This window comes from Tursiops truncatus, chromosome X (assembly GCF_011762595.2).
Source record: "Tursiops truncatus isolate mTurTru1 chromosome X, mTurTru1.mat.Y, whole genome shotgun sequence".
NCBI classification, from domain to species: domain Eukaryota; kingdom Metazoa; phylum Chordata; class Mammalia; order Artiodactyla; family Delphinidae; genus Tursiops; species Tursiops truncatus.
Window position 1 is genome coordinate 92,866,160 of NC_047055.1, and position 26,100 is coordinate 92,892,259.

The 26,100-nt window shown below is 37.3% G+C and overlaps 1 protein-coding gene across 15 annotated transcripts in view; it reads left to right on the forward strand.

The window, feature by feature from the left end:
• The window catches only part of CASK (calcium/calmodulin dependent serine protein kinase), a 389,881-nt gene that overhangs the window by 329,699 nt on the left and 34,082 nt on the right, over nt 1-26,100 (forward strand). For 4 of the 15 annotated variants that reach the window (XM_073799304.1, XM_073799310.1, XM_073799305.1 and 1 more), the window contains exons 14-20: nt 45-233; nt 2,731-2,781; nt 8,891-8,969; nt 19,286-19,371; nt 20,662-20,730; nt 23,577-23,645; nt 25,043-25,078. In XM_073799304.1, coding sequence (XP_073655405.1) covers nt 45-233; nt 2,731-2,781; nt 8,891-8,969; nt 19,286-19,371; nt 20,662-20,730; nt 23,577-23,645; nt 25,043-25,078 — 579 coding nt within the window. The remainder of the gene's footprint in view (nt 1-44; nt 234-2,730; nt 2,782-8,890; nt 8,970-19,285; nt 19,372-20,661; nt 20,731-23,576; nt 23,646-25,042; nt 25,079-26,100) is intronic. The other 11 variants (XM_019943586.3, XM_019943592.3, XM_019943593.3 and 8 more) reach the window with 7 other exon arrangements.

Consider the following 26,100-nt stretch of genomic DNA (forward strand, 5'->3'; position numbering starts at 1 on the left):
AATAGTTCTATTATTAATATTTTATTTCCTTTGTAAAATATCAGGCCTTACTTCAGACTCACGATGTAGTGGCACATGAAGTTTACAGTGATGAAGCATTGAGGGTTACACCTCCTCCCACTTCTCCCTATTTAAATGGTGATTCTCCAGAAAGCGCAAATGGAGACATGGATATGGAGAACGTGACCAGAGTTCGCCTGGTCCAGTTCCAAAAGAACACAGATGAACCAATGGTAAGTAGGAAAAGAAAGTTTTCTGTGTTCTCATAAAATCCCAGCATGAGTTATAGCAGCTACCTTCCACCTACACTACTAGGAGGTGGGGAGGAAAGGAGGGCATGGATAGTTTTAAAGAAACCAGTTTCCAGATCCTAAATAAGCCACCACCATACCCCTCCACCCCCACCTAAAATTGTTCTGCCTGACACCATGCCTAAGGTATGTTGGCTTTCCTTCCCACCTCTCCTTTCACAGTTGCTCTTCAACAACAACAAAAAAGGACAGACCTGATATATTAGTCTAGAGTGTAAAAACCTCTGGGGCAGCAAAGAAAGGTACAGTTTGAAATATTGGAATTGGTGTTGAAAAAGTGAACGTCTAAAATTCCTTTTACAAGTCTAGTGGTTTCCAGATCTTTTGCCTTCAACAAAATTAGAGGAAGACTAATTCGGAAGACATTCAAAGAATTGAGTGCCATTGCTAAAATAAAATTCCTTCCATTCATGTCTACCTATTTGATGTGAATTTGTTTTCTCAGTACTTAGGTGTAGCATTGGAATAGAATGATGCTGAACCCTGCCTCATTCTCATAGAATCTTCACAGGTTGGGAAGATCAAGGAGAGGCTCCTTGATGTTAACTGAACAGAGGGGGCAGGGAGAGTAGAGACCATCCAGGCAAACCAAGTAGCATATGCAGAAACCTGCTAGTGAAAAGGCTCTTAGCATAGTTTTTAAAATGGAAGGAAGGCACCACAGCTGGACTGTAGAAAACAAGGTGTACGGCAGGAACAGGACCTCGACCTCACAAGTGTTGATTCTGTTTTCTGTCTTAAAAACAGTGGGAGGCTATTGAAGAGTTTCAAGCAGGGAGATAAGATCAGATTTTCATTTTAGAAATAATTACTCTGGAGAATGGATTAGAGGGGGGGACAAGAGTGGATATAGGGAGACCAGTTAAGAGACTGTTATTACAGTAATACGGGGAGAGATGATGGAACTCAACTAGAGGGATGGATGTCAAATGGAAAGAAGTGAATAGATTTAACAAAAGACCTTGATAATGGATTGACATTGGGGACTGAGGGAGAAGCAAGTATTGAGGATGACCCTAAGCTTTAGGCTTTTCACAGCCAGATGGACAATGATGCTGCCTACTGAGACAGGGGATATTGGGAAAGTCCCAAGTTTTAGGAGAAATCATTTCTTTAGGGAAAAGGAAAACATTCAAACGTATGCATTCATATGTTTTCCTCAGAGCATAGAAAAGGGATATTGGGATATAGGAAAACAAATTACTTAAGAAAATTGCCCAGTTGCTTTCCAAGTTATAGGAAGAGTTACAGAGCAGTGATCCTATGATTGCAATTTCCAGAAAGCCCTCAACTCTAGACATTCGGGTTGTAATTCTCATTTACTGTTCTTTGCCAGTTATACTATATTATCTCAGGACTTACAGCAGACAGGGGACATGCAAATCACCTCACCAATCTGGTGCTCTCCAAGCAACTCTTTGACTTAAAAGAGTGCGGGCAGTAGCAACTTTTGGGTACCTCGGGCAAATCACTTCATGTCAGTGGGCCTCGTTTTGCTCATACTTTGCTTAGCAAGTATTACCAAAAGTGTGCTTGACTACACGATCCCCAAAATCCCACCCAGCTCTGAAAGTCTAATATTCCCCTCATTCATTTTATATATATATATATATATATTTTTTTTTTTTTTTTGGCGTTACGCGGGCCCCTCACTGCCGTGGCCCCTCCCGTTGCGGAGCACAGGCTCCGGACGCACAGGCTCAGCGGCCATGGCCCACGAGCCCAGCCGCTCCGTGGCATGTGGGATCCTCCCGGACCGGGGCACGAACCCGTGTGCCCTGCATCGGCAGGCGGACTCCCAACCACTGTGCCACCAGGGAAGCCCCATTTTATATATTCATTCACTCATTTAGCAAATTTTTTTAAGTGCCTATACTATGTGCAGATCACTGTACGCCAATGATGTAGTGGCAGATAAGACATGGCCCCTTCCTGGAACTCAGTTTCCACAAGGCTACCTACTTTTTTTTTTTTTTGGAGTGGGGGCCACGCTGTGGGGCATGCGGGATCTTAGTTCCCCGACCAGCGATCGAACCTGTGCCCCCTGCACTGGAGGTGTGGAGTCTTAACCATTGGACCACCAGGGAATACCTACATTAAACAAGTAAATATGCACTTTAGCACAGTTTGTTTAACGGGTGCAGTTATGACAGAGCTATAGCGGAGAGAAGGCTGCGTCAGAGAAGCAGGAGGAGGGGTGATGTTCAGCCAATCAGAGCAGACAGGAAAGTGGAAGTGACCACAAGAAGGAGGCCCAGAAATGTCTTGTGATCATCATATTCTAAAGCAATCCAATGACAGTTGCTTGATCTTCTGTATGGTTAACTACATAGAAACATAGACTGAGTAAAAGCGTAAAACTGCACCCCTGAGTTACATTTTTCAGAAAGCACAAAATGGCCTTGACTCTTCCCTAAAGGTCTCCTTAAAGAAGCCCTCGTGTCCTCCATCTTCTGTGATCCTAGTGAAGGTGTGTATTTCTTCTTTTAATTGGTTGCCATAAAAACAGAAATTATTTTTATGTGAAATATATTTTCAATAATATAGTTTTCTATTACATTTAATACAGCTTCATTTGCTTGCTTATTTGTCCTGTTAAAAACATGATATTACCGTGCAGGATATACCTGTATGATCTCTTTTGCTTTTTGGACCTTCTACAATGTATCCAACTATGTATGCTGGATCCATCTCCCAAGGGTGTTATACTCCCATTACACCCTTGTTTTCCCATTTTTAATATCTCACTTATAATTATTTCTCTTGATTGGTACTCCCATAGTTGCAGGTGTTAAAGACCAAACTTAAAATAGCTTAGACAACAGGGGAGAGGCTTATGTAAACAAGGAAAAGCCAGGAGTTTACCCCAAGCTGGGGTAAGTTCAGCAGTAACTGGGCCAAATCCTTTCCCTGGAATTTGGGAACTTATGAACAGAGAAAACATGAATCAATTCCTCCCTGCAGAGAAATGTTTGAAGTAGACAAAATAATAAATATTAACTCCAGTTGGTTTGAAGTGAACTTTCCCTAGCCATGAGAGACCCTGTCTATCTCATTCACTACTGTGTCTAGCAGAGTGTCTGCCATATAACAGGTTCACAGTAATATTGGTTGAATGAATACATTAATTTATTAATTTCAAGGATGGAACCCCCATCATACTATCATTTCCCTTCTGAAATTAGATTTGACTTACACATTAATTTACAACATTTTTCCAGGAACACCTTCTCTTGGTAACCATAGATGCTGATTGAATGTACAAGTTGGAAATGATACTTGAACAATACAGTTGAATGTGGGACTAGAAACATTTGATAAACCAGTTTTTTAAATTGCTTGCCTACCACATCTAAGAACCACAAAATAGGAACCATGCAAAGTTATATTTTATAGAACTGTACAAATTCAGATAGGGTCTAGGTTATAACGTCTCAAATATTTTCATGGAACTTTCTAACAGAATGTTATTTTCCAATGAAGAAGATAAGACAGAGTCCCCCTACTCCTAATCATCTCAAATTTAAGACCAGTTTTCAGCAAGGGAGCTTGTTAAAAATACAGATCTGGGCTCTATTCCACACTTCCTGAATCTAAATCCAAAGAGTGAGTTTAAAACTCAATATTGGACTTCCCTTGTGGCACAGTGGGAAGAATCTGCCTGCCACTGCAGGGGACATGGGTTCAAGCCCTGGTCTGGGAAGAGCCCACATGCCACGGAGCAACTAAGCCCATGTGCCGCAACTACTGAGCCTGTGCTCTAGAGCCTGCGAGCCACAACCACTGAGCCCGCATGCCACAACTGCTGAAGCCCGTGTGCCTAGAGCCCATGCTCCACAACAAGAGAAGCCACCTCAATGAGAAGCACGTGCACCACAACGAAGAGTAGCCCCCGCTTGCAGCAACTAGAGAAAGCCCACGTGCAGCAACAAAGATCCAATGTAGCCAAAAATAAATAAATAAAATATAAAATAAATAAATAAAGTTAATATTATTTAAAAGGTCCCCATGTGACTCTTAGAATCAACCAAGTCTAGTGCAAAAATATGTTTATGAAAGCTTCTCATATAATGGTGAATATTTGGAAAGTAAAAGTAATCTATTCCATAGAATAGTATTCTGGCATTAAGTATATAGAGCTTCCACTTCCAACCAAGGTGGAGTAACAGGAACAGATTTACCCTCTCACCTGAAACAACCAAAACAAATTTTAAACACACAAAATGAAGTAACAGTTTTCAAGACATTGGACATCAGGCAGCAAAGGACAGTGATTCCTAAGAAACAGTAAGCAAATAAGGTGAGCACTGTGATTGCCCCACCTTACTGACATGCGAGAGTTTCCAAGTCACAACACAGTGAGGGGGAACTGAGGCAGAGCAGGCAGACTCCCTGAAGAGACAGAGCTGAGGGCCTGGGAAGACCAAAGAACTAAAGTTCATAGGACAGAGTACTGAAGAGGAGAGAGCTGCACAAAGAGAGAACCCTAGAGATCTATAGAGGGTCCCCCTCAGGTATTCATCTGAATAATGATCAGCACATTTATGAAAGGAACCTACCCGGAGCCAAGGAAAGACCATCCAAAAGGATGAGAGGGAACAGTGCCCAACACTCACTGCCTGTTCCCACCAGCCAGACTAGAAAAACCAATTCAAGGGGCATTGAGTAGAGTGCTTAGGAAGGTCTTGCCTCAGTAATGAGGAATAAGTAGCCCTAGATAGAGAATTGCCCCAGACCTGCCTTAACAAATCATGAAAGCAAGACCCAAAGGATCAAACTATTTCCAAGTAACTGAACTACATCCCAGGACAAAGCTTAAGAATATTTACAAGAAAAAAATCTAGGGATTCACCGGTGGCACAGTGGTTGAGAGTCCGCCTGCCGATGCAGGGGCCACGGGTTCGTGCCCCGGTCCAGGAAGATCCCACATGCCGTGGAGCAGCTGGACCCGTGAGCCATGGCCACTGAGCCTGCATGTTCAGAGCCTGTGCTCCGCAACAGGAGAGGCCACAGCAGTGAGACGCCCACGTACTGCAAAAAAAAAAAAAAAAATCTAGCATGCAATAAGATAAAATTCACAATGTCTGCAATCTAATCAAACATTGCTAAGCATGTAAAGAGGCAGGAAAATGTGACCTATAATGTGGAGAATAATCAATCAAAACGGACATGCAACTGACAAAGATATTAGAATTAGCAGAAAAATTGCACTATGGGATAAATGGCAGATTAAACATTTCAGAAGAATAGATTAGTGAACTCAAAGGACATAGCAATAGAAACTATCCAAAACAAAACACAGAAAGAAAAAGAATTTTAAGAAATGAAAAGAATATTACTGAGCTATGGGACAACTTCAAGCAGCCTAATATTTGGTTACTTGGAGTCTATGAAGGAGAAGACAGTGAAGAAGAAACAGGAAATATATTTGAAGAAATAATGACTGAAAACATTCCAAACTTGATGAAAACTATAAATCCACAGATGCAAGAATCACAATGAACCCCAAGCACAAGAAACATGAGGAAAACAATACCAAGGTACCTCATAATCAAACTGCTTAGAACCTATGATAAATAGGTCTTAAAAACAGAGATAAAAAAGAAATGTTGCATACAGGGGAACAAAGATAAGAATGATATCAGATTTCTTATGAGAAACAGTACAATTAAGAAGAACAATGGGGGCTTCCCTGGTGGCGCAGTGGTTGAGAGTCCGCCTGCTGATGCAGGGGACGTGGATTTGTGCCCCAGTCCGGGAAGATCCCACATGCCACGGAGCGGCTGGGCCCATGAGCCATGGCCACTGAGCCTGCGCATCTGGAGCCTGTGCTCCGCAACGGGAGAGGCCATAACAGTAAGAGGCCCACATACCGCAAAAAAAAAAAAAAAAGAAGAAGAAGAAGAACAATGACTTAAAGTACTGAAAGGGAAAAAAAAAACCTCTCAGGTTAGAATTCTAAACCCAGCAAAGGTATCTATCAAAAAATAAAGGTAAAATAAAAACATTTTCAGACATATCAAAACTGAAATAATTCAGTAGACTTACAGTATATGAAATGTTAAAGGACATCCTTATCATTTAAATCTCTCTCAAAGATAAATGGAAGTCTAAACAAAAATAACAGCAATGTGTTTGGGTTTTTTGTTTGTTTGTTTGTTTTGTGGTACGCGGGCCTCTCACTGTTGTGGCCTCTCCCGCTGCAGAGCACAGGCTCCGGATACGCAGGCTCAGCGTCCATGGCTCATGGGTCCAGCCGCTCCGTGGCATCTTCCCGGACCGGGGCACGAACCCGTGGCCCCTGCGTCGGCAGGCGGACTCTCAACCACTGTGCCACCAGGGAAGCCCTGTTTGGGGTTTTTTAACATGTAAAAGTAAAATGTATGACAGCACAAAGGTCAGGAGGAAGGAAGTGGAAGTATAATGTTATAAAGTTCTTATACTGTACATGACATGGTATAATATCACTTGAAGGTAGACTGATAAGTTAAAGATGTATGCTATAAACCCTAAAGCAACCACTAAAACAACAAAACAATTATAGCTAATAAGAAAACAGGAGAGAAAAATAGTATGAAAATAAATCCAAAAGAAGGCAGGAAAAGGGGAACATAGGACAGATGGGACAAGTAGAAATCAAATAGCAAGAAGATATATTTATACCTGACTGTATCAGTAATCACATTAAATGTAAATAGTCTAAATTCCCCAAATTAAAAAGCAGAGGTTGTCAGGTTGGTGTGTGGGGAGGAAGCAAAACTGAATTATATACTGCCTGCAAGAAATGCTTTATACATGAAGACAAATCTTTTCAAAGGAAAAGGATGGAAAAAGGTATACTATGATGATGACATTAATCAAAAGGAAGCTGGAGTGACTCTATTAATATCAAAGTATATTCTCAGACCACAATGGAATTAAATTAGAAATGAATAACAGAAAGATGTCTGGGAAAATCCCCAAGCACTTGAAAACTAAATTATCCAATTCTAAATAACCCATGGATGAAGGAAGAAATCAAAAGGGAAATTTTTAAGTATTTTGAAGTGAATGAAAATGAAACCACAACATACCAGAACTTGTGGGATACTGCTAAAGCAGTACTTAGGGAGAAATGTGTAGCACTAAACACCAATGTTAAAAAGAAGAAATAAAACAATGACCTCAGCTTCTACCTTAAGAAAGTAGAACAAAAAGAGCAAATTAAACCCAAAGTGGGTAAAAGGAAAGAAATAATAAAGATCAAAGTGGAAATCAATGAAATAGAAAATAAAAACAATAGAAAAATCAATAAAACTTTTCCTTTGACAAGATCAGATCAGTCAAGGAAAAATAAGACACTAATTACCTGTATCATTCATAAGAGAAGTGACATTACTACAGATTCTACAGATATAAAAAGAATAATAAGGAAATATGGTAAACAACTTTATGTCAATAAATTCAACAACCTAAATGAAATAGACAAATTCACTGGGAGACAGAAACTACCGAAGCTCACTTAAAAAGGAATAAACTGAATTGCCCTATACTATTTAAAAATTGAATTTATGTTAAAAAAAAATCCCTCAAAGAAAACTCCAGGCCAAGATGGCTTTAGTGGTAAATTCTACCAAACATGTAATAAACAGTACTAATTTGTATACAAACTCTTCCCAAAACATTGAAAAGGAAGGAATTCTTCCCAACTTACTATTTTTGATGAGAAGGAGAAGGAGGAAGAGGCAGCTAGCATTACCCTGATACCCAAAACAGATATTTTGCAAGAAAAGAAAACTGCAGACCAGTAACCCTTGTGAGTATAGATGCAAAAATTCTAAACAAATGCATATCTTAGAAAAGGAAAAATACATCATGGCCAAGTGGAGACTAATCCATTAATACAGCTTTATTTATAAGAGACAAAAGCTAGAAGCAATTCAGTGGATGAATGGATAAACAAAATGGTATATCCATACAGTGGAATATTCAGCAAGAACAAAGAATGAACTATTGATACATGCAATGATGTAGTTGAATTTCACGTTGTGAGTGTAAAAAAAGCAACATAAAAGAGTTCATACTGTTTGAGTTCATTTATAGAAAGTGAAAACTAATCTATAGCCAGTGAAAACATATCAATGGTTGCTTAGGGATGTTGAGGTGGGGGAGCAGGGCATGGAGGGGTGTAAGTAGATTACCAGTGGGCATGAGAAAACTTTTGGGAGTGATGGATATATTCATTATCCTGATTGTGGTGATGGTTTCACACATGTATACATATATCAAACTTGTCAAATTGTACACTTTACATAAGCATATGTCAATTATACATCGATAAAAAAGTTTTAAATTATTAGCAACATGGAAAATAATTATAGGATTAAAAAGCATTATACAAAATGTATGTGTACTATTATTACACTAATCAGAATATCAAAATTAATATTTCTGTCGTGGCATAATAGAGTTTTCTCCTTCATTTTCCGTATTTTCTTTAATGTTTTCCTAACTTTTGTAATTAAGGTTATCTACAGCAAAATCACAAATATAAAAAGTGCCCTCTTATAGTAATTCTGTTTTTCCTTAACTTTTTACAGGGAATCACTTTAAAAATGAATGAGCTAAATCACTGTATTGTTGCAAGAATCATGCATGGGGGCATGATTCATAGGCAAGGTAAGTTCCATATATAATTCTTTCTTTCCTTCCTTAATTTTTTTCCTGTAGCCTAGTGTTTTATGATCCATATAAATGATCAGTTTCATTTATGTTTTATATAAATGATTTATTTAAGTTATCTGTCTTTGGTTTTAATCACTGTTGGCCTCCATTCACTTTTATTCATCTCCACATGCTCCAATCTGTAGATACTCAAGGGAGGGTATATTATAGTTTTGTTGCAGGAGCGTCTCTGAGTCACTCTTTAGATCCTGACTTATTAGAGGCCATTGGAGATAAAGTATTATCATATCAGGCCTCAGGATATGTGGAAGACATCTGTACTGGGATACAAGATAGATAGATAGATATTTGCAAAGTTAAATGACAGTTGAAGAATTGCTCTCTCATTCATTCAGGAATGAGATATACTATTTATAAATTAGGAAATTAGAATTTGATAAATAACAATATAAAATTTAAATGGTAAAATAAGAGATATCAAATCTGTGATTAACTTCTTAATACCTGCTACAATAAGTGCAGTCATTCTGAGAAGGGACCAAAGTAGGCAAAGAATGATTTTTTTGAGAAAGTGGAACTATTGTTAACCCTCAGGTGGATGGGATTTAGACATGTAGGTTTAGGCTCCTCTTTGAAAGGACTGAGTTATATGCATTAGTATTTAGAGCCTGATCCAAAAATGATTCTCCCGTCCAAAAATTAGACTTCCTTTCTTTGAGATCGTGTTATTTTTGTACTTAACACCTCTTTCCTTAACCCTGGAGAGCAAGAGGTAACACCATAAGCCTTTTAGTGCCTTCTTGTCCTCTTTAGAGATGACTGCTCTGTCTGGCATTACTGCTGCCTTCAGAGGAATCTGTAGGTTTCATGAGTGGATAGCACTCACACAGGAGAACGTTTGGTTTTAAATTCCTGTATGAATTTTTGTTTATTATTTTTAATAACTTGCTATAAATTCAGTAAAGTCACAACACCATTATTTCTTTAATCTCTTTTTCTTATATTACCGTACTGGCAAAAACTTGCTGTCTTTAATAGAAGTGGTATAGTGAACATCCTTGTCCTATTCTTGTTTTTAAAAGGTAGCTTTCCAATGTTTCCCCATGAAGAAGAATATTTACTATAGATTTTTAGTAGATACCTTTTATTAGGGCTGAAGAAGTTTTCTTATATTTAGTTGCTGGACATTTTAATTATGATTGGGTTTTGAATTTTATCAAATGCTTCTTCTGCATCTGCTGAGATGATTTATTTTCTTTTTACCTATTAATGTGGTGAATGACTTTTAAAGACATCCTAATGATAACCACCCCCCTTCTGGCATTTTTCAGATAAACCCAACTTAGTCATTGTGTATTATCTTTTGGTATGTACTGCTTGATTCTATGTGCTATTATTTTGTTTAAGATTTTTGTGGTTGCAATTAGGAATGAGACTGGCCTGTAGTTAATTTTCCTTCCTGTGTCTCTCTGTCTGATGTTAGTTTCAAAGTTACATTGGCCTCATAAAATGACTTGGAGAACCTCTCTTCATGAGTTCTCTGAATATTGTATAATACTGGAATGATTTGTAGCCTGTAAGTTTAGTAGAACTTGCCTATAAAACTGTCAGGGGCTGGTGTTTTGTGTTTGGTTTCTTTCAAGGAAGATTTTTTTTTTTTTTACCACTGTTTCAATTTCTTTAACATTCGTAAGGCTATTCAGCCTTTCTATATCTTGAGTGAGTTCTGGTAAATTACATTTTTCTGAAAAAATCTTAAGTTTTTAAAATTATTCTAGTAAGCTTCTTCTTAGTGTCCACTTACCTTTTTATTTTCTGCTGTCTCTGTAATTATGTACCCTTTATTCCTAATATTTATTTGTGCCTTGTCTTTTTTCTCTTGATCAACTTACCAGAGGTTTGTTCAAAAACCCACTTTGGGTTCTGTTAATTCTCTCCATTGTATATTTATTTTCTATTTTATTGTTTTATGACCTAATTTTTATTTTCTCCTTCCTTCTACTTTCTATTGGTTTTATCTAACTTTTAAAATTCAACACTTAGTTCATTTATTCCAGTCTTTCTTCATCTCCAATATATGCTTTTAAGGTTAAACTCTACCTCTCTAAGTACTGTTTTATCAGTATCCCACCAGTTATGATATGAAGCATTTTTATTGTGATTCAATTCTAAGTATTTTTGGATTTCTAGTGTTATATTTTTCATTGACCCACAAGTTATTTAGAAATGTTTTTATGTACCACATTTAAGAGGATTTCCTGTATATCTTTTTATGTTTTACTTCTAACTTAATTGCATTGGGCTCAGAGAATGTGGTCTGTATGACACCATTTCTTTGAGGTTTGTTGAGACTTGCTTTATGGCATAGCACTTTAATCATTTTTGTAAATGGTCCATGTGTACGTAAGAAGACTGTTTATTCTTTAATTGTTGCATGCAGAATTCTCTATATGATTGCTTGAGGTTATTTTTTTTGTTCAAATATTCTATATATTGACTAATTTCTTGTCTGTTTGACCTATCAGTAATTGTCGAAATATTCCAATTATCATGGTAGAGTTTTTCTATTTCTACTTATAGATCTCTCACTTTGGGTTTTATATATTCAAAGCTGTTTTATTAGGAGCATAGAAGTGCCTGGTAACCATGTCTATCCTTAATATACTTTCTACTTAAAACCTATTTTATATTAATATAGTTATTCCAACTTTAGTATTTCCTAGCATGTCTTCTTCCGTCATTTCTAACCATTCTGTGCCTGTATGCTGTAGAGTGTGTCTTACAAACATTTCCAAATTTGGGTTTTTCATTTTGTAATGCACTCTGATGATTGCTATCTTTTAATGGGCAAGGTTAGTCCATTAATATTTATTTTGATGATTTCTATCATCTTGCTTTTTTAAATATTTATTCCATATTTTAATTGATATTTTTCCTTCATTTTTGTTCCATCCCCCCACCCCCAGGTAAATTAGAATTTCAGCACTCTATTTCTAATTTTTAGGTGGTTACCTTGAAATTTTGTCATGCATATTTAACTTGACATATACTAAAGTGAAACAGTATGTTAATCCCACTCCCAAAGAATACAAAGACATTGGAACATCAAGTTAGATCCCAGTCTTGACTTGCATATTATTCTTGCCCAGCACTTTCATTCTGTCCTGTTTTAAATCCACAAATTTGAAATTATTCTTAAAATACATGACCATTTTTGTTTCGATTTACATAAATGTTTACAATTTTATTTGCTCATCATTCCTTTTTGCATTGCAGACCATCCTTTGGGGAGCGTTTTTCTTTCTTCCTAAACTACATCCTTTAAAGTTCCTTTAGTGATAGTCTCTTGTTGGTAAACTACCTCAGGTGGTGTTTGTCTGTAAATATTTCATTTTAGCCTCAATCTTTTTTTTTGAACATCTTTCTAGGAGTATAATTGCTTTACAATGTTGTGTTAGTTTGTGCTGTATAACAAAGTGAATCAGCTATATGTATACATATATCCCAATATCCCCTCCCTCTTGCATCTCCCTTCCACGTTCCCTATCCCACCCCTCTAGTTGGTCATAAAGCAACAAGCTGATCTCCCCGTGCAGTGTGACGCAGCTGCTTCCCACTAGCTATTTCACATTTGGTACTGTATATATGTCAATGCTACTCTCTCACTTCATACCAGCTTACCCTTCCTCCTCCCCGTGTCCTCAAGTCCATTCTCTACGTCTGCGTCTTTATTCCTGTCCTGCCCCTAGGTTCTTCAGAACCTTTTTTTTTTTCTTAGATTCCATATATGTGTGTTAGCCTACGGTATTCGTTTTTCTCTTTCTGACTTACTTCACTTGGTATGACAGACTCTATGTCCACCTACTTCATTACAAATAACTCAATTTCGTTTCTTTTTATGGCTGAGTAATATTCCATTTTATATATGTGCCACACCTTCTATATCCATTCATCCGTCAGTGGACACTTAGGTTGCTTCCATGTCCTGGCTATTGTAAATACAGCTGCAATGAGCATTGTGGTACATGACTCTTTGAATTATGGTTTTCTCGGGGTGTATGCTCAGTAGTGAGATTGCTGGGTCATATGGTAGTTCTATTTGTAGTTTTCTAAGGAACCACCATGCTGTTCTCCATAGTGGCTGTATCAATTTATATTCCCACCAACAGTGCAACAGGGTTCCCTTTTCACCACACCCTCTCCAGCATTTATTGTTTGTAGATATTTTGATGATGGCCATTCTGACTGGTGTGAGATGATATCTCATTGTAGTTTTGATTTGCATTTCTCTCATGATTAGTGATGTTGAGCAACCTTTCATGTGTTTGTTGGCAATCTGTATATCTTCTTTGGAGAAATGTCTGTTTAGGTCTTCTGCCCATTTGGGATTGGGTTGTTTGTTTTTTTGATATTGAGCTGCATGTGCTGCCTGTAAATTTTGGAGATTAATCCTTTGTCAGTTGCTTCATTTGCAAATATTTTCTCCCATTCTGAGGGTTGTCTTTTGGTCTTGTTTATGGTTTCCTTTGCTGTGCAAAAGCTTTGAAGTTTCATTAGGTCCCATTTGTTTATTTTTGTTTTTATTTCCATTTCTCTATGATATGGGTCAAAAAGGATATTGCTGTGTTTTACGTCATTGAGTGTTCTTCCTATGTTTTCCTTTAAGAGTTTTATAATCTCTGGCTTTACATTTAGGTCTTTAATCCATTTTGAGTTTATTTTTGTGTATGATGTTAGGAAGTGTTCTAATTTCATTCTTTTTCATGTAGCTGTCCGGTTTTCCCAGCATCACTTATTGAAGAGGCTGTCGTTTCTCCATTGTATATTCTTGCCTCCTTTATCAAAGATAAGGTGACCATATGTGTGTGGGTTTATCTCTGGGCTTTCTATCCTGTTCCATTGATCTGTATTTCTGTTTTAATGCCAGTACCATACTGTCTTGATTACTGTAGCTTTGTAGTATAGTCTGAAGTCAGGGAGACTGATTCCTCCAGCTCCATTTTTCTTTATCAAGATTGCTTTGGCTGTCTGGGGTCTTTTGTGTTTCCATACAAATTGTGAAATTTTTTGTTCTAGTTATGTGAAAAATGCTATTGGTAGTTTGATAGGGATGCATTGAATCTGTAGATTGCTTTCGGTAGTATAGTCATCTTCACAATGTTGATTCTTCCAATCCAGGAACATGGTATATCTCTCCATCTGTTTGTATCATCTTTAATTTCTTTCATCAGTGTATTATAGTTTTCTGCATACAGGTCTTTTGTCTCCCTAGGTAGGTTTATTCCTAGGTATATTTTATTCTTTTTGTTGCCGTGGTTAATGGGAGTGTTTCCTTAATTTCTCTTTCAGATTTTTCATCATTAGTGTATAGGAATGCAAGAGATTTCTGTGCATCAATTTTGTATCCTGCAACTTTACCAAATTCATTGATTAGTTCTAGTAGTTTTCTGGTAGCATCTTTAGGATTCTCTATGTATAGTATCACGTCATCTGCAAACAGTGACAGCTTTACTTCTTTTCCTATTTGGATTCCTTTTATTTCTTTTTCTTCTCTGATTGCTGTGGCTAAAACGTCCGAAACTATGTTGAATAATAGTGGAGAGAGTGGGCATCCTTATCTTGTTCCTAATTTTAGAGGAAATGGTTTCAGTTTTTCACCATTGAGAATGATGTTGACTGTGGGTTTGTCATATATGACCTTTATTATGTTGAAGTAAGTTCCCTCTATGCCTACTTTTTGGAGAGTTTTTATCATAAATGGGTGTTGAATTTTGTCAGAAGCTTTTTCTGAATCTATTGAGCTTATCATATGGTTTTTCTCCTTCAATTTGTTAATATGGTATATCACATTGATTGATTTGCATATATTGAAGAATCCCTGCATTCCTGGGATAAACCCCACTTGATCATGGTGTATGATCCTTTTAATGTGCTGTTGGATTCTGTTTGCTAGTATTTTGTTGAGGATTTTTGCATCTCTGTTCATCCGTGATATTGGTCTGTAGTTTTCTTTTTTTGTGACATCTTTGTCTGGTTTTGATATCAGGGTGATGGTGGCCTCGTAGAATGAGTTTGGGAGTGTTCCTCCCTCTGCTATATTTTGGAAGAGTTTGAGAAGGATAGATGTTAGCTCTTCTCCGAATGTTTGATAGAATTCACCCGTGAAGCCATCTGGTCCTGGGCTTTTGTTTGTTGGAAGATTTTTAATCACAGTCTCAATTTCACTGCTTGTGATTCGTCTGTTTATATTTTCTATTTCTTCCTGGTTCAGTCTCGGAAAGTTGTGCTTTTCTAAGAATTTGTCCATTTCTTCCAGGTTGTCCGTTTTATTGGCATATAGTTCCTTGTAGTAATCCCTCATGATTCTTTGTCTTTTTGGAGCGTCAGTTGTTACTTCTCCTTTTTTAATTTCTAATACTGTTGATTTGAGTCTTCTCCCTTTTTTTCTTGATGAGTCTGTCTAGTGGTTTATCAATCTTGTTTATCTTCTCAAAGAACCAGCTTTTAGTTTTATTGATCTTTGCTGTTGTTTCCTTCATTTCTTTTTCTTTTGTTTCTGATCTGATCTTTATGATTTCTTTCCTTCTTCTATCTTTGGGGGGGTTTTGGTTCTTCGTTTTCTAATTGCTTTAGGTGTAAAGTTAGGTTGTTTATTTCAGATGTTTCTTGTTTCTTGAGGTAGGATTGTATTGCTATAAACTTCCCTCTTAGAACTGCTTTTGCTGTATCCTGTAGGTTTTGGGTCGTCATGTTTTCATTGTCATTTGTTTCTAGGTATTTTTTGACTTCCTCTTTGATTTCTTCAGTGATCTCTTGGTTATTTAGTAGCATATTGTTTAGCCTCCATGTGTTTGTATTTTTTACAGTTTTTTTCCTGTAATTGATATCTAGTCTCATAGCGTTGTGGTCGGAAAAGATACTTGACACCATTTCAGTTTTCTTAAATTTACCAAGGCTTGATTTGTGACCCAAGATATGATCTATACTGGAGAATGTTCCATGAGCACTTGAGAAGAAAGTGTATTCTTTTGTTTTTGGATGGAATGTCCTATAAATATCAATTAAGCCCATCTTGTTTAATGTTGCATTTAAAGCTTGTGTTTCCTTATTTATTTTCATTTTGGATGATCTGTCCACTGGTGAAAGTGGGGTGTTAAAGTCCCCTACTATTATTGTGTTACTGTCAATTTCCCCTTTTATGTCAGCTTCAATCTTGATTACTTTTGCTGAGAGCACAGTTTTAAATTAATGGTTACCATTCTCTTTTCTTTTGGCATCTGTTGTTTGATATTGAGAAGTCTGGTGTCACTATAATTGCCCTTGCTTTGTAGGTGATCTCTGCTTCCTCCCTGGACTTTTTAAGGTCTTTGTCTTTGATGTTCTGTAGTTTTACTACCTCCCAGCATGGATTTCTTTTTATTTATCCTAGTTGGGATACATTATTCTTTCTGGAGCTGTGTAATCATGTTTTCATCAGTTCAAGAAAACTTGCAACCATGTTTCTTCAAATGTTGCCTCTTCTCCATTCTCTCTATTCTCTCCTTCTGAACTCTAGGTAGATGTATGTTAGACATTCCCTCCATATCTCTTAATATCTTTTTCATATTTTCTTTATTTCTTGTTTCCTATTTTATCTCCTTACTTCTCTGAACTGCATTCTAGACAATTTATTTGGTTATGTCTTCCAGTTCACTGAAACTCTCTTAAGCCATATCTGAACTCCTGTTCAGCTCATCCGTTCATTGGTTTATGCTACCAATTATATTTTTCCTTTCTAGAGGTACTAGTTACTTGTTCTTCTTTTTATTTTCAGATCTGTCTGTTCACACCTGATAATCTCTTGTTGCATGTTCATCCTTGTAAATAGGTTCCTTTCTTTCCCCTAATATTTAACATATAGCTATTTTACACAGGCATACCTTGGAGATATTACAGGTTTGGTTTCAGACCACCACAATAAAGTGAGTCACCTGAATTTTTTTGTTTCCCAGTGCATATAAAAGTTATGTTTGCACTATGCTTTCATCTGTTAAGCGTGCAATAGCATTATGTCTAAAAAATATACATACTTTAATTAAAAATTACTTTATTGCTAAAAAGTGCTAACCATCATCTAAGCCTTCAGCAAAACGTAATCTTTGCTCCTGGTGGAGGGTACTGTCTAGATGTTGATGGCTGCTGACCGATCAGGGTGGTGGTTGCTGAAGCTTGAGGTGGCTCTGGCAATTTCTTAAAAGAAGACAACAATGAAGTTTGCCTCATTGATTGACTCTTCCTTTCACAAATGATTTCTCTGTAGCATGCAGTGCTGTTTGATAGCATTTTACCCATGGTAAAACTTGTTTCAAAATTGTAGTCAGTTCTCTCAAACCCTGCCACTGCTTTATCAACTAAGTTTATGTAATATTCTAAATCCTTTGTTGTCATTTCAACAATCAGGTAAGTTTGCCATCTTATATGAGCACAGTTCATGACACCCCCAAAACAATTACAATAGTAACAGCAAAGATCACTCATCACAGATCACCATAACAAATATAATAATGATGGAAAAGTTTGAAGTATTGCGAGAATTACCAAAACATGATGCAGAGACATGAAGTGAGCAAACGCTGTTGGAAAAATGGCGCAGATAGACTTGCTCAACACAGGGTTGCCACAAACCTTCAATTTATAAAAAATGCAGAATCTTTGAGGCACAGTAAAGCAAGGCACAAGAAAACAAGGTATTCTTGTATCCTATATCTGACCATTCCAATATCTATCCTCCTCGAGGATCTAAATCTGTTTTTTCTCTTTCTGATGACTCGCATAGTAGTTTGCCTTATTGTATGTATGTTTGGTGATCTTTGATTGTAAGCCTATTGCTTGTTCAAATCAATGGAAGTCTTGGGGGCCTAAACTGGAAACGCTTTCCTCCAGGAAGGGTTTGTTCCTTGTTCTACCAGCTGCCATGGAGTACCACTGATCTGGGTCTTGGCTCCCTACAGAATCCTAGGCTCAGCTTCTCTAACTTGCTATTGGCCCAAGGCTCAGAATCCGGCCGTCAGGCATTGCAGCAATGGCATTTACCCCTCCCACTATTTCATTCCGTCCTTACTTTGCCACCACTCTGGATGCAGCTCACAGGGTCCTTTTGTGTGGATGGAAGTGGGAAGTGTTCTTGGGAATTTGCATTCCTTTTGTGAGACCAGTAACACTTCAAGAGGTGTGCCCTAGACGGGATATGTAGTTGTAAGAAAGTCTGTGAGTGCCTAATCAACCATATTTGAAACAAAAGTCCCCAAATTTTTATGTTTTATTATGTTAACTTTCAAACATGAGTAGAGAAAACAGTGCAGTCAGTTGAAGTAGAGAAAAGTGGAAAGAATAGTGAAGTGATCGCCCACATACCCATAAGCCAGGTAGAATTATTGTTAATTCATGGCCACACCGGTTCCATCTGTATTTGCCCTACTGCCCACCCCCCTGGATTACTTTGAAGCAAATACCAGGTGCCTTATTTTCTTTATATGCATTTTAGTGCGTACCTCTTAAAGATACAATGAGCTTTTCATGATGGAGTCAGGTCAATAAGTAAACGTGCACAATTCATTAATAAGAAAGCAAAATTTTACATAACACTATTTAAGCATTGGTTCTCGGTCACTTTTTCTAGTTGAAGTATTACAGGACCCTGAAATGCCTACCACGTTATTATTAAAAGTTTGCAGTATGTCTAATATAAACTTGTTGTTACACAGATATTATATCACAATTCTCTGAAAATCAACAGCCTTTGTATCATATTTGGTAGATAATAATGATAATAACAGCAAATACTTAAATGGTACTGACTATGTGCCAAGAACAGTTCTAAGCCCTCTACATGTATTAAACTCTTTTAATCCTCATAACAGTCCTATGAGCTAGATACTGTTTTCATCTCCATTTTACAAATGTGAAAACCAAGACATGGAAAGTTTCAGTAAGTTACCCAAGATCTTAAAGCTAGTATAAGTGATGAAGCAGAGGTATGAACCCAGACAGGCTGCATCTAGAAGTTGTAGTTTTAAACCACTATATACACACTGCCTCTCTCAGAAAAATAAGCAGATTTCTACAGCCATCTTTCAAAACTGTGTCTTCCATAAGTTATGTGTATCTGTTTTGGTGAGTTTACCATGTGAGCCTAACTTGTACCTGGTTCTGAAATACTGGCCTTCAGTATTTAGCTTAATTTTTTAAAATTACTTACGTTGCTGCCTTTGGATTTTATTATTATAAAAGTACATACCATTTCATGTTTATAATTTTGTGTAATTTCTTAGGTACACTTCATGTCGGAGATGAAATTCGAGAGATCAATGGCATCAGTGTGGCTAACCAAACAGTGGAACAGCTGCAAAAAATGCTTGTAAGTAAATGAAAGTCTCTTTTTCTAAGATTGACTTTCAGTTCATTAACTTATTTATTAATGCACAAATAAAGGATATTCTTTTATAATCAGAGTATCTCTGGTACCATCATTTGTGTGGACTTGAACGTATACAACATTCATAAAAACTGAGAGCTAGGAAAATGTTCACATGCAGCAGAGCTTAGAAACATTCTGCCCATCTTTAGCAGTGTGGGCTTGAACATTCTCCTTTCAATCCTTTGTCTCCTATTTCTTATTGAACAGATGTTTAAAGAAAACCTTTGCAGTTGTGCATGCTTGTGAACTAGTTTCTCACTGACCTCAACTCTGCTGACATCAGCAGTGTCAGAAGCCTCTTTCCTGTGTAGCTGAGTCATAGCCAGCTGTATTGGATTTCTCTACAGCACAGGGGAAAGGAAAGTCATAGTAGACCAGGCCATTTTTTACCATGCATATTCAAAATCTGTGTTCAAATTAGGCTTTGGATTGGGGCGGGGTAGGGAGTGCAGAGTGACAGGCCCTGGCGAGCAGAGGGAGATGTTTTGGACCTCTTGTCCTGGACCTTCTTCCCACCACAATGTAGCAGCCTGCCATGTTACTTATATCTATTAAAGGTGAAATAAGCACCACAGACTCACTACAGTCAAAACTACTGCCAACATTATGAAATAAAGAGCAGATTTTTTTTTTTTTTTTTTGCTGTACGTGGGCCTCTCACTGTTGTGGCCTCTCCCGTTGAGGAGCACAGGCTCCAGACACACAGGCCCAGCTGCCATGGCTCACGGGCCCAGCTGCTCCGCGGCATGTGGGATTCCCCCCGGACCGGGGCACGAACCCGTGTCCCCTGCATCGGCAGGCGGACTCTCAACCACTGCGCCACCAGGGAAGCCCTAAAGAGCAGATTTTTATGGAGTACACCATCATAATGTAGCCTATCAAATATAATTCTTATGTAATTACTTGTTCTCTTGTACAGTTCAACTTACATTCACTCTTGAAAGGCATGTCACTTAGAGTTGTATTCGTGTCTATGAAAAGGTAACCATCAGAGGTTATACCTTTGCTGTATGACCAGGACAGTCAGCCTTGACTTTGCAGGGCTTTTCCTAGGAATAACCTCCACTGTTAGTGTGAGCAGTTCCTGCTTTTATAACTAGGTTTCATTGTAGGCCCGTGCACTCTCAGCTGACTTGCATTAAATACGCCCCCACATTTTCAGTGGTTTCTTGCGCGTTTTTGTGTGCAACATTTGTTTGTTAAAAGAGCTCTCCTTTTTTTTTCCTCCAGCGGGAAATGCGGGGGAGTATCACCTTCAAGATCGTGCCAAGTTACCGCACTCAGTCGTCGTCCTGTGAGGTAATAGCTCTAACGAAACACCCCGTCTCCTCTGGGTTCTTAACTAACTGTCTGCTGATGGCTGAATGTTTTGGCTTTCTGGGAAATTGTTTCTGCCTGTGCTGTTGATCACTGCACACCAATTTTACAACAAAGATAACGGAACAGAGTAGGTCCCATCCACCTACTCAGCCCTGCTTCCATGGAGATGTCCTCAGCACTTTAACTTTCTGCAGGCTGGAATCAAAACAAAATACATATAGAGAAGCTCCAAATAATGACAAAGACTTAATAAAGAACAAATAGAGTCTCTGGGGAAAAAAAAGATCATAACTGCAATAATATTTCCAGGAAGTACATTCACTTCCCTTGTTAAGAAATCACATAGATACTTCTTCTTTCCAAGGATCTGAGAAGTGGTCTATTTCTGTTAAGATAGAGTAGTTCAGATAATGGTGACAGGTCTCTAGATGGATGTTAAGTCTATGAGAAATTGATAACTGATGTTATCAGAGGAATATAGGCTTTTGCAACCTTCTGTGAAATTGTTTAAATTGGAATGTTATCTGATTCGTAAACAAGTTTTCTAGAGTAATACAAACCCAAAGTTCCTTTCTTACAATAGGCTTATCCTTTAGAAATTGTAGCTTTCCCAACCTATATTATTCAGTTTGCTATTGGTTAGTAAATGAGATTCAAAAATCTATTCTTTTTATATTTGGAAATATGAGCCGGCCTAAATGGTGTCATCCTTTGGTCATTGCGCATTCAGTTTGAATATTTTTTTCTGAAGCTTGTTCTTTCTTGTGCATCTTCCAAGTATGTGTACATCAATATGAAGTACACATTTCTTCCAGTTAATATTTAAGACTGGCAGACAACTTATTTCATCTAGAAGATTGAATTTGTACTTAGGAGAAATAGATGGAGAAATTATAATGTTTCTTCCAGTCTCTAGTAGTGATGTAAATTTCACAAGAAAAATCAGAGGCTTCATGTTTTTTTGTAAACCTATTGAAGATATGTATAACAATTTGTAGTTCTGTCAAGTATATTTTTAGTGAGCCATGACAATTGGGGTTTCTGTTATATCAGGTCTTGAGCTCCTCTCGGTGGCTTTTTATGGAACTTCAATTAGTACTATATTTCAAGACAAAATATAGAACTACTTCTGCTCCAGGATTTATAGTTTTGAAATTTGTTACCTAGTACACAAACCTTACTGGAAAAGAGAGACTGTCACATGCATTTTTTAATTTTTTTTTTTTTGCGGTACGCGGGCCTCTCACTGTTGTGGCCTCTCCCGTTGCGGAGCACAGGCTCCAGATGCGCAGGCTCAGTGGCCATGGCTCACGGGCCCAGCCGCTCGGCGGCATGTGGGATCCTCCTGGCTCGGGGCACGAACCCGTGTCCCCTGCATCGGCAGGCGGACTCCCAACCACTGCGCCACCAGGGAAGCCCCACATGCATTTTTATGTAAAGCATTTTCATAGTCTAAAAATCACAGGTGGTCCTCATACCATTTCTCATCTTGGAAGAAATTTAGTAAATACGATTGATTTTTGTCTTTTTGGCTCACTAACCAGAAAATAGTGTTAGTTATTAAAAATTTTCTCTTGTGTTTTAGAGTGGTTGAACTAGTTTTGGGGTGGGACCAGAATTACACATATAAATGCTATGCTCTCGAGTAAGAAGAGCCCTCTCTTACCTTCTTTACCTCTGAAGAATAGGAAAAAATGTACTCCCCTCCTAGCCCTACCCCCAATCTGTCTGACTCTCCTGTGCTCTGGCAGAATTCAAGCCTGTGGTTGGACTCTTCCCAGTTACAGCAGTACTTCCCAAAGAAAAGCTCTCTGGCCACCTTCATCAGCATCCCCCTGGCCGTTGGTAAAAGAGGGGACCCCTGCCCCACACCCTGGCCCTACTGACATGAGTCTCTGGGGGTGGCGCCTAGACATCATTCTGCTCAGTAACATCTGACAATACTCATCTAAGGGATCCCATTATTTAAAGGCTAACAGGTTCCGGAGGTTTTCTTTAAGTCTTCTAGAAAAAGCAAATGTCTTTTGAGCAGACATGCACATTTCAAAGGTTTCAAAGAACTCTACTAAACCAAAAATTTTTAAATACTTATTTTCATCCCCTCCTTTTTCTAACATTAAAGTTTATTTGGACAATAAGGGAGTGGAGCCTGGAAAGGATTTTGAGCATGTCACATAGTATAGTGGTTGTGGCTGCTGGGATCTTTGCCAGAATCGTTAGAGGCTCAAGATTATTGTTTTAATTAATCCACTAAAATAATCTAAATGAATAAAGGTTTCTTCTCTGGTGTATATCTTTTACCCTTATTAGTAATATCTATCCTAGAAAGATTCTAAGGTGATTACAACATGAGAAGTCTTTGAGATTCACTTCACTTCAAATTGCATCATTCAGTAATTTTTGATACCAAGGTACCTAAGGATTACTAAATACTTTTCAAACCTAATTTTCAATAAAAATTAGGCAGTTGGGATCTTCAGCACAATAATTTTATAGTAATATTTGTCATTTTACAGTACTTGATAGGATTTTAATATCAAGTCACCCTTCAGGGTCTTATTTAAAGAAAGCAAAGGTTATAGAATGTTAGAGACAGGAAAGAAATGGTTAATGAATGACATGGTCATCACTTACAATATGTGAATCTTCAAACTGTAAAATTTTTTTCCATACTTCTGTGAAATCATGCAAGTAAGTCAGTATGGCACCTTTATAGCTAAAACCTCAAAGGAAATGGTTGTCAGACTGTGGTTGTAACTGTTGATGTGAATATCTCTGTTTCTGTGCTGGTGTTCTGTGTTAATGAACCTTGTGTCTTATTTCAGAGAGATTCCCCCTCCACTTCCAGACAGTCCCCAGCTAATGGTCATAGCAGCACTAACAATTCTGTTTCGGTAAGAACTCTAGCTCCACACAGCAAAGTGTGACAATTTTGTTGGTGCCACCTGCCATGAGTGTTCTAGTTACATGTGTTCAGTGGAAATATTGTCTTCTGCCGATATACAAGGCTACTACAGCTACAATGCAGTTTACTCCTGGAAAATCTTTTTCAACATTTTCTTCTCATTAAAAATGCCTTTCATTAGTTAAATTTGAAGAAATGTAGTTCAAGACTGCTTTGGTCATTCTCAAAATATTTCTCTGTCACCCACCTACTATTTATGACTTTGCTCAAAGTTATGCAAAGGATGTAAATGGAAGTTTCTTGAAATTTCTCAACATTTTTTTTTAATTTGAGAAAGATAAAGAAATGTAAGGATTTTGCAGAGTAGGCATTTGGGTATTCTCGGGCTTTGTAGTTGTCTATTCTGAGTGATATCAGCAACATGTTTTAGTTTCCGCTATCTAAGTTTACGAATTGGTGTGCCCTCTGTTATTGTGGTACGTGCACATACTTTTGTGAACTATAAGCCTTGCCTGGATATAAACAGCAAAAGGAACTGGCTTCAAACTGCACTTAAGCCACGCTATTATCACATCTTTAACACAAAGTACTTTATATTTTGACTTGAACTTGGAATTTTACTTTTTTTTTTCAGAACTATCCATTTTGGAAAGTAAAAAGAATTGTTTTTAATTTAAACAAATGGGAGCACTTAATACGTGCAGGTGTGCAATATTTGGGGTAACAAAATCTCTAAGTTGCTGATATTGCTGTTAAAAATATTGAGAGTTCTAATAATACAGCAGTATCACTTTTTTCCTATTAACTTGCCCTTTAAAAATATATCAACATTTTTATCAGATAAATTTTTAAATAATTTAGAGATCACCTCAAATGGAATGATATAAGAGAAATTATGGAAGAAAATTTCCTAAGACTTTTATTTGCAGCTTCAAAACAGGCTACCAAAGGAATTCATTTATAACATTTAATAACTTTAAGATGGTGAAAATCCGTACAACCATTGAAGTTTTCGAAATCTAAATGGTTGCAGTGACTAAGTTGAAAAGGGCAACAGCTCTTTTGAGTTTTGGGGGGTTTTTTAAATAGGCTATTTCACTTGCAGTGGCTTTTGTGTTGAAGATGCTGAGTTGTTTCTTAAGAACACATTTTCTCTCTGCTTAAACTTACCTGCTTTCTTCAGCTTGCTGCTAAATGGCCTGGGTTTGATTTTTTTTTTTTTTTTTGATAACTCAACATTTCTGAGAAATGGAATAATGTATATTATCTCTTTACAACTTAAATCTAGCTCATTTTTTAACCATATTGTAACAGAACACACAAATTACCTTGTACTCTTTGAAAAGTAAATGAAAATTTTTCTCCTGGGTTGGCTTTATTCTACAGGACTTGCCATCAACTACCCAACCAAAAGGACGACAGGTGAATAGATACCCTCTATAGAAACTTCTCTAAACTGAGCTGCTAATAGCCAATCCTTTATTAACCCTTTTCATCCCATAATGTCTGCATTTTGGACCATAACATTTGAGCATTGAGAGCTTGTACCATTTCATTTTAACACATTACACATGACTAATTCTCTATAAAGATTTTTTTCCTAACATCTTTGTAGCTGTGATGGTTATTGTAATTTCAACCTGATCATTTTGTGTTGATGGTTGAGAATTCAGCCTTTGGGGATCTTATGGGCCTGCCTCTGGGGTGGAAAAAAATTTTTAAAGGTTACAAAATTCTTAGAATTCTAAGAATAACTACAACGTACATGCCAGTGAACATTTTTAAGCAATAATTATCTGAAGTTTGAAGGCTTTTTCATAATTTGTATCTGCATGTGTATTTCTAAAAGCCACATACAATGAAAAAAAAAAGAACAGAAAATTCCTGGCTTTACAGCCTAATCAAACATGAAAAGTTAAGTGCTGCCTAACACAAGCAAGTAACTTTCAATTTGCTGGCACTTTGAGTATGAATTTTAGGTGCAAATGCAGAGACTTGTTAATTTTATAGGCTGGATTTCTGAAAAGAAACTTAAACAGAATAATCACACAATAGTTCCAAAGCCTTCAGGTTGGTTTTACAGTGACTTAAACATTAATATTCAAATTTAATTTCAAGAGATAGAATTTTTATGGTACTTTTTGTGAAATGTGCTATTAAAAAATATCAAATTGTGAGTTAAGGTTTGCATAAACTAGCACCTAATAGAACTCACCCATAAGTGATGCAACATTCAATATCTAGCACCTTATTTTAAATCATTTAGAAATCCAGTGATTCATAAAATGGTACCATATAACCCCTTGTATGCTAATCTGTTTCCTTTTATAATATTTACCAGTTATATTCACATATCATAAAACTCAGAGCCTTAAACCATGCATATCTTGAAGCTCTGTGCAGATTTCAAGTGTTACACTGGCAAAGCCAGGATTCAAACTCAT